The sequence below is a fragment of the Entelurus aequoreus genome, linkage group LG22, assembly GCF_033978785.1.
Source record: "Entelurus aequoreus isolate RoL-2023_Sb linkage group LG22, RoL_Eaeq_v1.1, whole genome shotgun sequence".
NCBI classification, from domain to species: domain Eukaryota; kingdom Metazoa; phylum Chordata; class Actinopteri; order Syngnathiformes; family Syngnathidae; genus Entelurus; species Entelurus aequoreus.
Window position 1 is genome coordinate 9,024,538 of NC_084752.1, and position 12,500 is coordinate 9,037,037.

Below are 12,500 nucleotides of genomic sequence, written 5' to 3' on the forward strand. Positions count from 1 at the left end.
AGTATGTAATTGCCGATACGTGCCTTTCAATGCCGATCACATGGTTAGGTTCATAATAATCCCTAATCCTCGCCTCAATGGCGACAAATAAAGTGAGTTTCTTACAAGTATCATTATCACTGCAGGACGAGGAATAGCTAAACATGCTTCACTACACACCGTAGGAGGATACAATAGCTCACCGGCATCACACTGTAAACAAACGCCATGGGTGGATCTACACCTGACATCCACTGTAATGATGCCAAGTACAAGAGTGCATCTAGTCGATACTACTATGATTACACCTAGCATCACAGAATATTTTCTCGTTTTCTTTTTAAAATTCATATTATGTTTATAAACTCAGGACAGTGTTTCCCATAAACTGCCAAGATACCTGTGGCGGTGGGGGCGTGGCTATGGGCGTGGTCACCATGACATCATCGATTAATTTGCATAACTTACTACAATGATATGATTTTCTCTAAAAAGGCTCAAAAAATGTATACTTACTAATTAATAATAACAGTTTTGTTTTAAACGTCCATCCATCCATCCATTTTACAATATAATTACAACACTTCATGTACATATTTATATACAGATTTGAACAATAAGCTATTCACTGAAATATATTTATTAATTGTGGTTCTTACAAAAAATATACCTTATAAAATATGAAAGCTAAAATGTCTCTTAAAGCTCTGCCCCTTTAATTAGTGCATACTAAATAATTTAACTTTAGCCTACTACTACAACCATATTATTTACCAGCAACATAAAGTGAAACAGAGGCAGAGGTGTCCTGCCACAGTCAGTAACAAATAAACAGAAAACAGTAGTGGTCAAATACAAATAAGGCAACAAGAGAAGTATCCTACACTTCTCTTTTGTAAAGTAAATCTGAACAGCCTATACGGGCATCTACATCAACTATATGATTTGCCTGAGAAGCTGGACAGGACAAAAAAAAAAAAAAAAAAATTTGTGGCGGACGAGCCACCACAAATAAATGAATGTGTGGGAAACACTGCAGGCAATACATCCCTGGAGTACATGAGAACTTAAATTATGACCAATGTATGATCCTGTAACTACTTGGTATCGGATCGATACCTAAATGTGTGGTATCATTCAAAACTAATGTAAAGTATCAAAGAAGAGAAGAATAAGTGATTATTACATTTTAACAGAAGTGTAGATAGAACATGTTGAAAGAGAAAATAAGCAAATATTAACAGTCAATGAACAAGTAGATAAATAATCAATTTTTACAGTTTGTCCCTCATAATGTTGACAAAATAATAGGTAGATAAATGACACAATATGTTACTGCATATGTCAGCAGACTAATTAGGAGTCTTTGTTTGTTTACTTACTACTAAAAGACAAGTTGTCTTGTATTTTTACTATTTTATTTAAGGACTAAACTGCAATAATAAACATATGTTTAATGTACCCTAAGATTTTTTGTTGAAATAAAGTCAATAATGACATTTTATGTGGTCCTCTATTTAGAAAAAGTATCTAAATACATTTTGGTACCGGTATCGGGACAACACTAGCACTTGGTAAAGGAAAGAAGCAAATATTAACAGAAAATTAACAAGTACAGAAGAGAAGTATTCATTCCTGGGTGGATCTCTCGTGAGAGGAAGAGGGGGGACAGTGCAGTCTGCTGAAAATGATGGAAAGCGCCATTCTACTGACCCGCCGTGACGCCGTGGTCAAAGTTGGAATTTCCACAAAACACGGTGTAGTGGACATGTTTTTTTGTTTTTTTTAATTCATAACTCTCACAAAGAGCAGAAACAAATGTCCACCGCAGTGGACGGCGGTTGTCTGAAGGTAAAAAAAATAAAATAAAGGTGCAATCTGGAGTTGAGCGTCCTTACCTTCCACGGCTCTTTTAAAGAAGACCTTGCAGCTGCCGCACGTCACCACGCCGTAGTGGCAGCCCGATGCCTCGTCGCCGCACACCAGACACACCTTGGCCGTCGACGAGGGCTGCCGGAGTGGCGAGCTGCAAGGACAAGACAGAACCTCATGAGGCGGGTCCCTCACGAAGAAGGGGTTTTCATTGAGGGCCACAAGGCAGTCATGGCTGCCATTAGAGTGTAACAGTGAATAATGTAGGAATTTGCCCCCGGATTTCATTATTAACGATATAAATAGTTTTAAGTAGGCTGTCCATTTTACAGTAAAAACTTTACATTTACAATACATATATATATATATATATATATATAGATATTTTACAACATTTTACTGAAACAATACAAAAAGAATGCATGGAAACCCTCCTACAGTTAAAGGATTAATGGAAAGAGATACACCAAGCTCTACAGGATATTTTCAAATGTGAAATACCCTTTCAAAGTAAGACTCTGTTTTTGGGACATGGACCTCAGGACTGGCTGAAGAAAGATAAACACTTGATGAATATTCTGCTGGTGGCTTATAAAAAGAGCATTACCAGGACATGGATATCCCAGGAGAGCCCAACTTTGAAGCTATGGATGGAAATCACAATGGACATATATAAAATGGAGAAGATAACTGCTTTTATTCATTGTAAATTGGAGAAATTTACTTCATACTGGGAAAACTGGGTCAATTATGTCGCGCCCCATGAGCCGGACTTTAATTTCTCAAATTAGTGATTGTACTGTTAAAAAAAAAAGAAAAGAAAAAAAAAAGGAAAAAAGGATTACTATATATATATATATACATATATATAATTTTTTTATTTTTATGTATCTATTTTTGAAAATTTTTATTTTATATATATATATATATATATATATATATATATATATATATATATATATATATATATATATATATATATATATATATATATATATATATATATATATATATATATTAGGGCTGCAACAACTAATCGATTAAATCGATTAAAATCGATTATTAAAATAGTTGCCGATTAATTTAGTCATCAATTCGTTGGATCTATGCTATGCGCATGTGCAGAGTTATTTATATATATATTTTTTCAATATTTTTTTATTTTTTTAATAAACCTTTATTTATAAACTGCAACATTTACAAACAGCTGAGAAACAATAATAAAAATAAGTATGGTGCCGGTATGCCGTTTTTTTTCAATAAAATACTGGATAGGATAGAAATGTAGTTTGTCTCTTTTATCCGATTATTAATCGATTAATCGAAGTAATAATCGAAAGATTAATCGATTACCAAATTAATTGTTAGTTGCAGCCCTAGTATATATATATATATATATATATATATATATATATATATATATATATATATATATATATATATATATTTCTTTTTTAAAAATGTTATATATATATATTTTATATATATAATTGTATTTTATTTCTGATTATTATTATTAATAATGTATTATCTCTTTTTTCTTTATTTAATTGATGTATTTGCAAATACTACTTTGTTTTCCTGCTGTTTCTTTCTTTTGGGGGACGGGACGGGGTATAATAATAAAATAAATAATAATGAATTCGTAACGCACTTTAATGAAGCCCTGAGATCGGTAGGTCGTGAGTTCAAACCCCGGCCGAGTCATACCAAAGACTATAAAAATGGGAGCCATTACCTCCCTGCTTGCCACTCAGCATCAAGGGTTGGAATTGGGGGTTGAATCACCAAAAAATGATTCCCGGGCGCGGCCACCGCTGCTGCCCACGCCTCCCCTCATCTCCCAGGGGGGTGATCAAGGGTGATGGGTCAATTGGTACTTTAACTTTAACTCAAAGGCGTCACGATTTAGTACTAATTGTGTGTCGAGTAGGGGTTGTCTCGATACCAATATTTTGGTACCGGTACCAAACTGTACGCTACGGACTACTAAGACTGAACGGCACGCCGGTTGAAAAAATTAGACGTACCAATAAATGGAAGGCCTGCAGAAAAAGTGTGGGCGCCCCTGCTTATATGCTCTGTAACTGACCAGCCACCAGTCCAACGCGTGCCGGGGTCTACCTCTTGACCCTGAACGGATGCATATTTGTTTAGAACATGTAGACGGGAGAGAACACCTTGTACCAAAACATCCAAAGTGGCCTCAGCTTCCCCGAGCTTTCCTTTCTGTGCTAATTAGCTCTCTGCCATCTAAATCAATGATATGCAAGGTGATTGTCTGGTTAACATTCTCCTTCCATCCCTCATCAAAGCAGCTGCCAAGCGCTCTCTCTCTCTCGCTCTCTTCGGGAAGGCAGGCGGCGGCGGCACACTCAGATGCAATCAGGAGCGCTGATCTAATTCCCTCTCGTCCATCTACACACACATTCAATTTGTTAGGACGCTTAGAGGAGTCTCTGGTGAGGTGTTTGTCTGACTCCCTGGCGCAGGGCCTGGTGGTTCTTTTCAGCTACGGCCGAGTGTGTGTGTGTGCAGATCTATAGCCCCCCCCCCCCCCCCCCCCCAACAGGTATACACTAAACGTGGGCCTTATCGCGCTCCATCGCTGCAAGGCGAGTCAAAAGACCAAAAAAACCACACGTGCGTCCCGCCTCACATTAACAGCAGACAGCCTCTGGTAGGTCCACCACAACAAGGTGACTTTCCCTCCCCCCAGAGGAGTATATAGGTCACTCACTGTGCCACATAAGAGCATGGCTGACAGGCCAGGCTGGAGGGACTGTGCAGCAAAAATAAAAAAATAAAAAAAAAGGCCTAAACTAAACACGAGCTCCTCGCCGCTACCCGACCAGGCAGCTTGTGCAGCTCGCTCTCAAGTTGGTCGCAGACGAGAGAAGAGACGGAGGCGGGATCTGTTGGAATAATATATTTCTAAAAAAATAAAAATTTATTACAAAAAGAAAATCATATGAGTTCATATGTTGTTAATATTCGGTGTTTTATTGTTCATAGTTAATATTGTAAATCCCACGTAAAAGAGGAGCGATGTTCATATGTTGTTAATATTCAGTGTTTTATTGTTCATAGTTACTATTGTAAATCCCACGTAAAAGAGTGATGTTCCTAGGTTGTTAATATTCAGTGTTTTATTGCTAATAGTTAATATTGTAAATCCCACGTAAAAGAGTGATGTTCCTATGTTGTTAATATTCAGTGTTTTATTGCTAATAGTTAATATTGTAAATCCCACATAAGAGGAGCGATGTTCATATGTTGTTAATATTCAGTGTTTTATTGTTCATAGTTAATATTGTAAATCCCACGTAAAAGAGTGATGTTCCTATGTTGTTAATATTCAGTGTTTTATTGCTAATAGTTAATATTGTAAATCCCACATAAAAGAGGAGCGATGTTCATATGTTGTTAATATTCAGTGTTTTATTGTTCATAGTTAATATTGTAAATCCCACATAAAAGAGGAGCGATGTTCATATGTTGTTAATATTCAGTGTTTTATTGTTCATAGTTAATATTGTAAGTCCCACGTAAAAGAGGAGCGATGTTCATATGTTGTTAATATTCAGTGTTTAATAGTTAATATTGTAAATCCCACGTAAAAGAGGAGCGATGTTCATATGTTGTTAATATTCAGTGTTTTATTGTGCATAGTTAATATTGTAAATCCCACGTAAAAGAGGAGCGATGTTCATATGCTGTTAGTATTCAGTGTTTTATTGTGCATAGTTAATATTGTAAATCCCACGTAAAAGAGGAGTGATGTTCATATGTTGTTAATATTCAGTGTTTTATTGTTCATAGTTAATATTGTAAGACCCACGTAAAAGAGGAGCGACGTTCATATGTTGTTAATATTCAGGTTTTTTTTTGCTAATAGTTAATATTGTAAATCCCACGTAAAAGAGGAGTGATTTCATATGTTGTTAATAGTCAGTGTTTTATTGTTAATAGTTAATATTGTAAATCCCACGTAAAAGAGGAGCAATGTTCATATGTTGTTAATATTCAGTGTTTTATTGTTCATAGTTAATATTGTAAATCCCACGTAAAAGAGGAGCGATGTTTATATGTTGTTAATTTTCAGTGTTTTATTGTTCATAGTTAATATTGTAAATCCCACGTAAAAGAGGAGCGATGTTCATATGTTGTTAATATTCAGTGTTTTATTGTTAATAGTTACTATTGTAAATCCCACGTAAAAGAGTGATGTTCCTATGTTGTTAATATTCAGTGTTTTATTGCTAATAGTTAATATTGTAAATCCCACGTAAAAGAGTGATGTTCCTATGTTGTTAATATTCAGTGTTTTATTGTTAATAGTTACTATTGTAAATCCCACGTAAAAGAGGAGCGATGTTCATATGTTGTTAATATTCAGTGTTTTATTGTTCATAGTTAATATTGTAAATCCCACGTAAAAGAGGAGCGATGTTCATATGTTGTTAATATTCAGTGTTTTATTGTTCATAGTTAATATTGTAAATCCCACGTAAAAGAGGAGTGATGTTCATATGTTGTTAATATTCAGTGTTTTATTGTTCATAGTTAATATTGTAAGACCCACGTAAAAGAGGAGCGATGTTCATATGTTGTTAATATTCAGTGTTTTATTAATAGTTAATATTCTAAATTAAATAAAAAAATAAAAGGCCTAAACTAAACACGAGCTCCTAGCCGCTACCCGACTAGGCAGCTTGTGCAGCTCGCTCTCAAGTTGATCGCAGACGAGAGAAGAGATGGAGGCAGGATAAAGTGAAAACATCTGTTAGAAAAAAATCTTTCTAAAAAAAATCTAAATTTATTTAAAAAAAAATCTAAATAAATATACCATATTTTCTGGACCACAGGGCGCACCGGATTAAAAGGCTGATGTCGGTGAGCAGGTCTAGTCAGGTCTTTTTTCATACAAAAGGTGCACCGGATTATAAGGCGCATTAAAGGAGTCATTATTATTATGATTTTTTTCTAAATGTAAAAGACTTCCTTGTGGTCTACATAACATGTGATGGTGGTTCTTTGGTCAAAATGTTGCATAGATGATGTTTTACACATCATCTTCAAGTCACTTTCTGACAGTCTCTTCAGGATGCGCCGTTTTGTGGGCGGGTCTTATTTATGTGCCTCCACTTCGACAGCGTCTTCTCCCCGTCATCTTTGTTGTAGCGGTGTAGCGTGCAAGGACGGGAGTGGAAGAAGTGTCAAAAGATGGCGCTAACTGTTTTAATGACATTCAGACTTTACTTCAATCAATAACAGAGCAGCATCTCCTCATCCGTGGCTCACTAGTGCAACAACAACGCCCGAAATGTGTCCCGTGAAAAACCGTCCGACCGGAGCTCTCTAATAACTAAAGTTCCTTGGGTGAATAATGTAAACTCACTACACCGGTATGTTTTAGTGCTTTAAGGGTGAGTTTACTGACAGATATAAGTAAGAACTTTACACTACTTTATATTAGAAATGGCAACAGCGGAGGATGAATGTCACATAACAAGAAGATAGAGGAAAAGAAGAAGCTTATGACTACAGCGTCGTCACGGACTACAACTGCGGACGCTAGCATAGTTTCAGGACTTATGCAGATCCCAAATACAGATCAGCAGGTACCAGAATGTAAGAAAAGTTCCATCCATCCATCCATTTGCTACCGCTTATTCCCTTCGGGGTCGCGGGGGGCGCTGCTTTTGCATAATATTGTGAAACAAAACTCCAGATAATATGTCTGCTAATAGGTGCCATTTTGCAGTCCTTATACACACACCATAATAATACTCCTATGTTGAAGCACAATACAATCCATGAAGTCGTAACTAAAACATTTTGACATATTTTTGAGCGCCACGTGTAATGTTCTATATTTTCAATGGAACATTTAAAGTTTTGGTGTTGTTTACTGGCGTCATATTGCAGTCTACATGTATCTCTTATGTGTGACTGTCATCTACTGGTCACACTTTCCATTACACCGTGTACCAAATAAAATTGCTTCCAGGTAAGTAAGCACAACCAGAATTATTCATTAGGCGCACCAGATTATAAGGCGCAATGTCGAGTTTTGAGAAAATGAAAGGATTTTAAGTGGGCCTCATAGTCCGAAAAATACGGTAACTAGAAAACGTAAGTATCTTTATAATGTTGTTATTTACATGGTTTTACAAAAGCTACATCTATATTTTTTGTCCTCACAAAATCATTTTTCTTTTAAATTCATATTATGTTTATAAACTCAGGAAATACGTCCCTGGACACATGAGGACTTTGAATACGACCAATGTATGATCCTGTAACTACTTGGTATCAGATCCATACCTAAATGTGTGGTATCATCCAAAACTAATGTAAAGTATCAAACAACAGAAGAATAAGTGATTATTACATTTGAACAGAAGTGTAGATAGAACATGTTGAAACAGAAAGTAAGCAGATATTAACAGTAAATGAACAAGTAGATTAATAATCCATTTTTACAGCTTGTCCTTTAAAATGTCGACAAAATAATAGTTAGATAAATGACACAATATGTTACTGCGTACGTCAGCAGACTAATTAGGAGCCTTTGTTTGTTTACTTACTACTAAAAGACAAGTTGTCTCGTATGTTCACTGTTTTATTTAAGGACTAAATTGCAATAATAAACATATGTTTAATGTACCCTAAGATTTTTTGTTAAAATAAAGCCAATAATGACATTTTTTTGTGGTCCCCTTGATTTAGAAAAGTATGGAAATACATTTTAGTACTGGTAGCAAAATATTGGTATGGAGACAACCCTACACTGCAGCCTGAACGTAGCCTTAGATTCATGACAAAGGCTTCGCTACACATCTTAAAAATCAAGTTTGGAGCTCTATGTGAAAATTAGGTGGGAAAACGATGTAACATTTTGAGGACAGCTGTAGAATGGGGCTGAGAAGAACGTAAGGTGTGTCCAGTGCAGATTAAGATGGTTCTTATTTGATAGTCTTCCTTCCCACAACAACGAGCCCCACCATGCAGGCCCTTCGTTGTGTTCCAGATCCTTTCATCTCCTAAAGACAACACACTCACTAACTGCTGTGCACTCGCTGGTTATTTCCCCGGGCCAGCGTGAGCACACAACGCCCGCCTCCTCCCAGCGAGCTGGCGCTGCAGTGAGACTCGGAAACTTCCAGACTACAATAATAGAAGGCAACAAGTTGACGGTGTGACACAAATGTGTTACTGCCAAGATGTTTGGGTCCAATTTGGCCGCCTGGAGTTACCGCATATGAAGAGAGAGAGTAGTATCCCAGTAGTATCATTGTGTTAAAGCACCGTATAGAATGTACAGCACTGTGCAAGAGGCCAAAATTAGATTGCTCAACGCTATAATGAGCATACTCTACACCAGACCTGGGCCAAATAGGGCCCGTGGCCCATTAAGATTTTTAATCCGGCCCGCCGGACGTTCTACATCATTTTTTTAGACCTTTAACATCAAAAGTGTGATTGCCATTATGATATTGTAAATCCCATGTAAAAGAGGAGCGATGTTCATATGTTGTTAATATTCAGTGTTTTATCGTTCATAGTTGATATTGTAAATCCCACGTAAAAGAGGAGCGATGTTCATATGTTGTTAATATTCAGTGTTTTATCGTTCATAGTTAATATTGTAAATCCCACGTAAAAGAGGAGTGATGTTCATATGTTGTGACTATTCAGTGTTTTATTGTTAATAGTTAATATTGTAAATCCCACGTAAAAGAGGAGCGACGTTCATATATTGTTTATATTTAGTGTTTTATTGTTGATAGCTAATATTTTAAATCCCACATAAAAGAAGAGCGACGTTCATATATTGTTTATATTCAGTGTTTTATTGTTAATAGTTAATATTGTAAATCCCACGTAAAAGAGGAGCGATGTTCATATGTTGTTAATATTCAGTGTTTTATTGTTCATAGTTAATATTGTAAATCCCACGTAAAAGATGAGCGATGTTCATATGTTGTTAATATTCAGTGTTTTATTGTTCATAGTTAATATTGTAAATCCCACGTAAAAGAGGAGCGATGTTCATATGTTGTTAATATTCAGTGTTTTATCGTTCATAGTTGATATTGTAAATCCCACGTGAAAGAGGAGTGATGTTCATATGTTGTGACTATTCAGTGTTTTATTGTTAATAGTTAATATTGTAAATCCCACGTAAAAGAGGAGCGACGTTCATATATTGTTTATATTCAGTGTTTTATTGTTGATAGCTAATATTTTAAATCCCACATAAAAGAGGAGCGACATTCATATATTGTTTATATTCAGTGTTTTATTGTTCATAGTTAATATTGTAAATCCCGCGTAAAAGAGGAGCGATGTTCATCTGTTGTTAATATTCAGTGTTTTATCGTTAATAGTTAATATTGTAAATCCCACGTAAAAGAGGAGCGATGTTCATATGTTGTTAATATTCAGTGTTTTATTGTTCATAGTTAATATTGTAAATCCCACGTAAAAGAGGAGCGATGTTCATATGTTGTTAATATTCAGTGTTTTATTGTTCATAGTTAATATTGTAAATCCCACGTAAAAGAGGAGCGATGTTCATCTGTTGTTAATGTTCAGTGTTTTATCGTTAATAGTTAATATTGTAAATCCCACGTAAAAGAGGAGTGATGTTCATATGTTGTTAATATTGAGTGTTTTATCGTTCATAGTTAATATTGTAAATCCCACGTAAAAGAGGAGTGATGTTCATATGTTGTTAATATTGAGTGTTTTATCGTTCATAGTTGATATTGTAAATCCCACGTGAAAGAGGAGCGATGTTCATGTGTTGTTAATATTCACTGTTTTATTATTGCAGCTGCCCACATGACGTGAATTTTTAAAACTGGGTTGAACTAGCTTTTTTATCTTATGTTGTATTTTTTTTTTGTATAATGTTTGGTAATGTATGTATTTTTTGTATTTTTTATTTTGTATGCCCCTATATGGACCCCAGGAAGACTAGCAGTCGCCTTGGCGTCAGTTAATGGGGATCCATTCAATAAACAATAAACAATTGTTCATAGTTAATATTGTAAATCCCACGTAAAAGAGGAGCGATGTTCATATGTTGTTAATATTCAGTGTTTTATTGTTCATAGTTAATATTGTAAATCCCACGTAAAAGAGGAGCGATGTTCATATGTTGTTAATATTCAGTGTTTTATTGTTCATAGTTAATATTGTAAATCCCACGTAAAAGAGGAGTGATGTTCATATGTTGTTAATATTCAGTGTTTTATTGTTAATAATATTCTAAAACCCACTTTCTTTATTTTCATGTACATTTTGGGTGTCCCATTCAGTAAAAAACTGTAAAATTCCATTCCGTTTTTTTTGTATTGGTCTGTCATAACTTTTTTAGAACTCTATCGAACATTGTGACTTTTGGTATTAGTGTCCCTGGAAAAAAGGGAGCCAAACACACATACTGTACAGCAGGATTTTTACAGCTAAATGTGTATATATCATTTATACACACATACACATTGGCCCCCCTGACACATGTTTTCTCTCAATGTGGCCCCCCGAGGCAAAATATTTGCCCAGCTCTGCTCCACACTCTGCACATACACAGTTGAGAGCAAAAAGTGGTTTGTGTACTACAACAGTTTTATAAGAAGGAGTACGCTCACAAAAAAATGGTTGAGAATCTACATAAAAGTACATAAGCAGGGATTTATTTTTGCCAATTTTTCTGGTAATTGTGCATTTATTTATGTACTAATAGTAGTATCTTACATTTTTAGTATTTGTTGGCCCTATATATATATATATATATGTATGTATATATATGTATGTATGTATGTATGTATATATATATATATATATACACTGTATATATATATACAGTGTATATATATATACACATGTTTATAAAAATGTTAACATTTTATACATCATAAACAACATTTATAATTATTGATATTGACCGACATTAATCACTTATATAGTGATACAGTTTTCAGCCATATTGTCAATATTTACAATTATCGATATTGACTGAAATTAATCACTTATATAGTGATACAGTTTTCAGCCATATTGTCAATATTTATAATTATCGATATTGACCGATATTAATCACTTATATAGTGATACAGTTTTCAGCCATATTGTCAATATTTACAATTATCGATATTGACCGATATTAATCACTTATACTGTGATACAGTTTTCAGCCATATTGTCAATATTTACAATAATCAATATTGACTGATATTAATCACTTATATAGTGATACAGTTTTCAGCCATATTGTCAATATTTACAATTATCGATATTGACCGATATTGATCACTTATAAAGCGATACAGGTTTCAGCCATATTGTCAATATTTATAATTATCGATATTGACTGATATTAATCACTTATTAGTGATACAGATTTCAGCCATATTGTCAATATTTACAATTATCGATATTGACTGATATTAATCACTGATATAGTGATACAGTTTTCAGCCATATTGTCAATATTTACAATTATCGATATTGACTGAAATTAATCACTTATATAGTGATACAGTTTTCAGCCATATTGTCAATATTTACAATTATCGATATTGACTGATATTAATCACTTATATAGTGATACAGTTTTCAGCCATATTGTCAATATT

General features: G+C 34.6%; 1 protein-coding gene across 4 annotated transcripts in view; it reads right to left on the reverse strand.

Annotated features, from left to right (window-relative positions):
- Positions 1-12,500, reverse strand: part of LOC133639217 (mineralocorticoid receptor-like) — a 261,889-nt gene that overhangs the window by 59,619 nt on the left and 189,770 nt on the right. For all 4 annotated transcript variants that reach the window (XM_062032371.1, XM_062032374.1, XM_062032373.1 and 1 more), the window contains one exon: positions 1,878-2,005. In XM_062032371.1, the coding sequence (XP_061888355.1) occupies positions 1,878-2,005 (128 nt within the window). The remainder of the gene's footprint in view (positions 1-1,877; positions 2,006-12,500) is intronic.